The 553-nt window shown below is 43.9% G+C and overlaps 1 protein-coding gene across 1 annotated transcript; it reads left to right on the forward strand.

The window, feature by feature from the left end:
* Positions 1–16: 16 nt before the first annotated feature.
* On the forward strand, positions 17–321 carry LOC105461074 (5-hydroxytryptamine receptor-like; the record flags this gene model as incomplete). Its single annotated transcript, XM_011707562.1, has 1 exon — positions 17–321. A coding segment is annotated over one exon (282 nt), but the record flags the coding sequence as incomplete, so codon positions are not given.
* Between the last annotated feature and the right edge of the window lie 232 nt (positions 322–553).

A 553-nucleotide genomic window follows, 5' to 3' on the forward strand; every position in this document is an offset into this window, starting at 1 on the left:
GGTCAAGTGCACGAAGCGCACACGCGAGACGATCGAGTCGAAGCGCGAACGTAAGGCGGCCAAGACCCTGGCGATCATCACCGGTGCCTTCGTCGCCTGCTGGCTGCCCTTCTTCTTAACCGCGCTGCTGCAAGCCACATGCCGGACCTGCCAGCCACCCGAGATCGTGTCCAGTGTGTTCTTGTGGCTTGGATACTTCAACAGCACCCTCAACCCCATAATTTACACTGTGTTCTCGCCGGAATTTCGGCAGGCATTCAAAAGGATGCTGTGCGGTGGTACGCGGGGACTTCGCTGACAGTGGATTTAATTCCTTTGCTCCGTGCGCGCGGCCGGATGAAGGGGATACGTGAAGCTGTTGTAATATGCAATATATATATATATATATATATATATATATATCATAATAAATGTAATTATCTAATTATAGAAAATAAAGAGAAGAATTTATTACACTTATCTATCATAAAAACTTATCTCTACCTTGCATTTATTTATATTGTCACATTTATCTTAACATAACCTATGCATTTCTATGCAGTTTAAAAAAAAA

The sequence above is a fragment of the Wasmannia auropunctata genome, unplaced genomic scaffold, assembly GCF_000956235.1.
Source record: "Wasmannia auropunctata unplaced genomic scaffold, wasmannia.A_1.0 LD309821.1, whole genome shotgun sequence".
Lineage (NCBI taxonomy): Eukaryota > Metazoa > Arthropoda > Insecta > Hymenoptera > Formicidae > Wasmannia > Wasmannia auropunctata.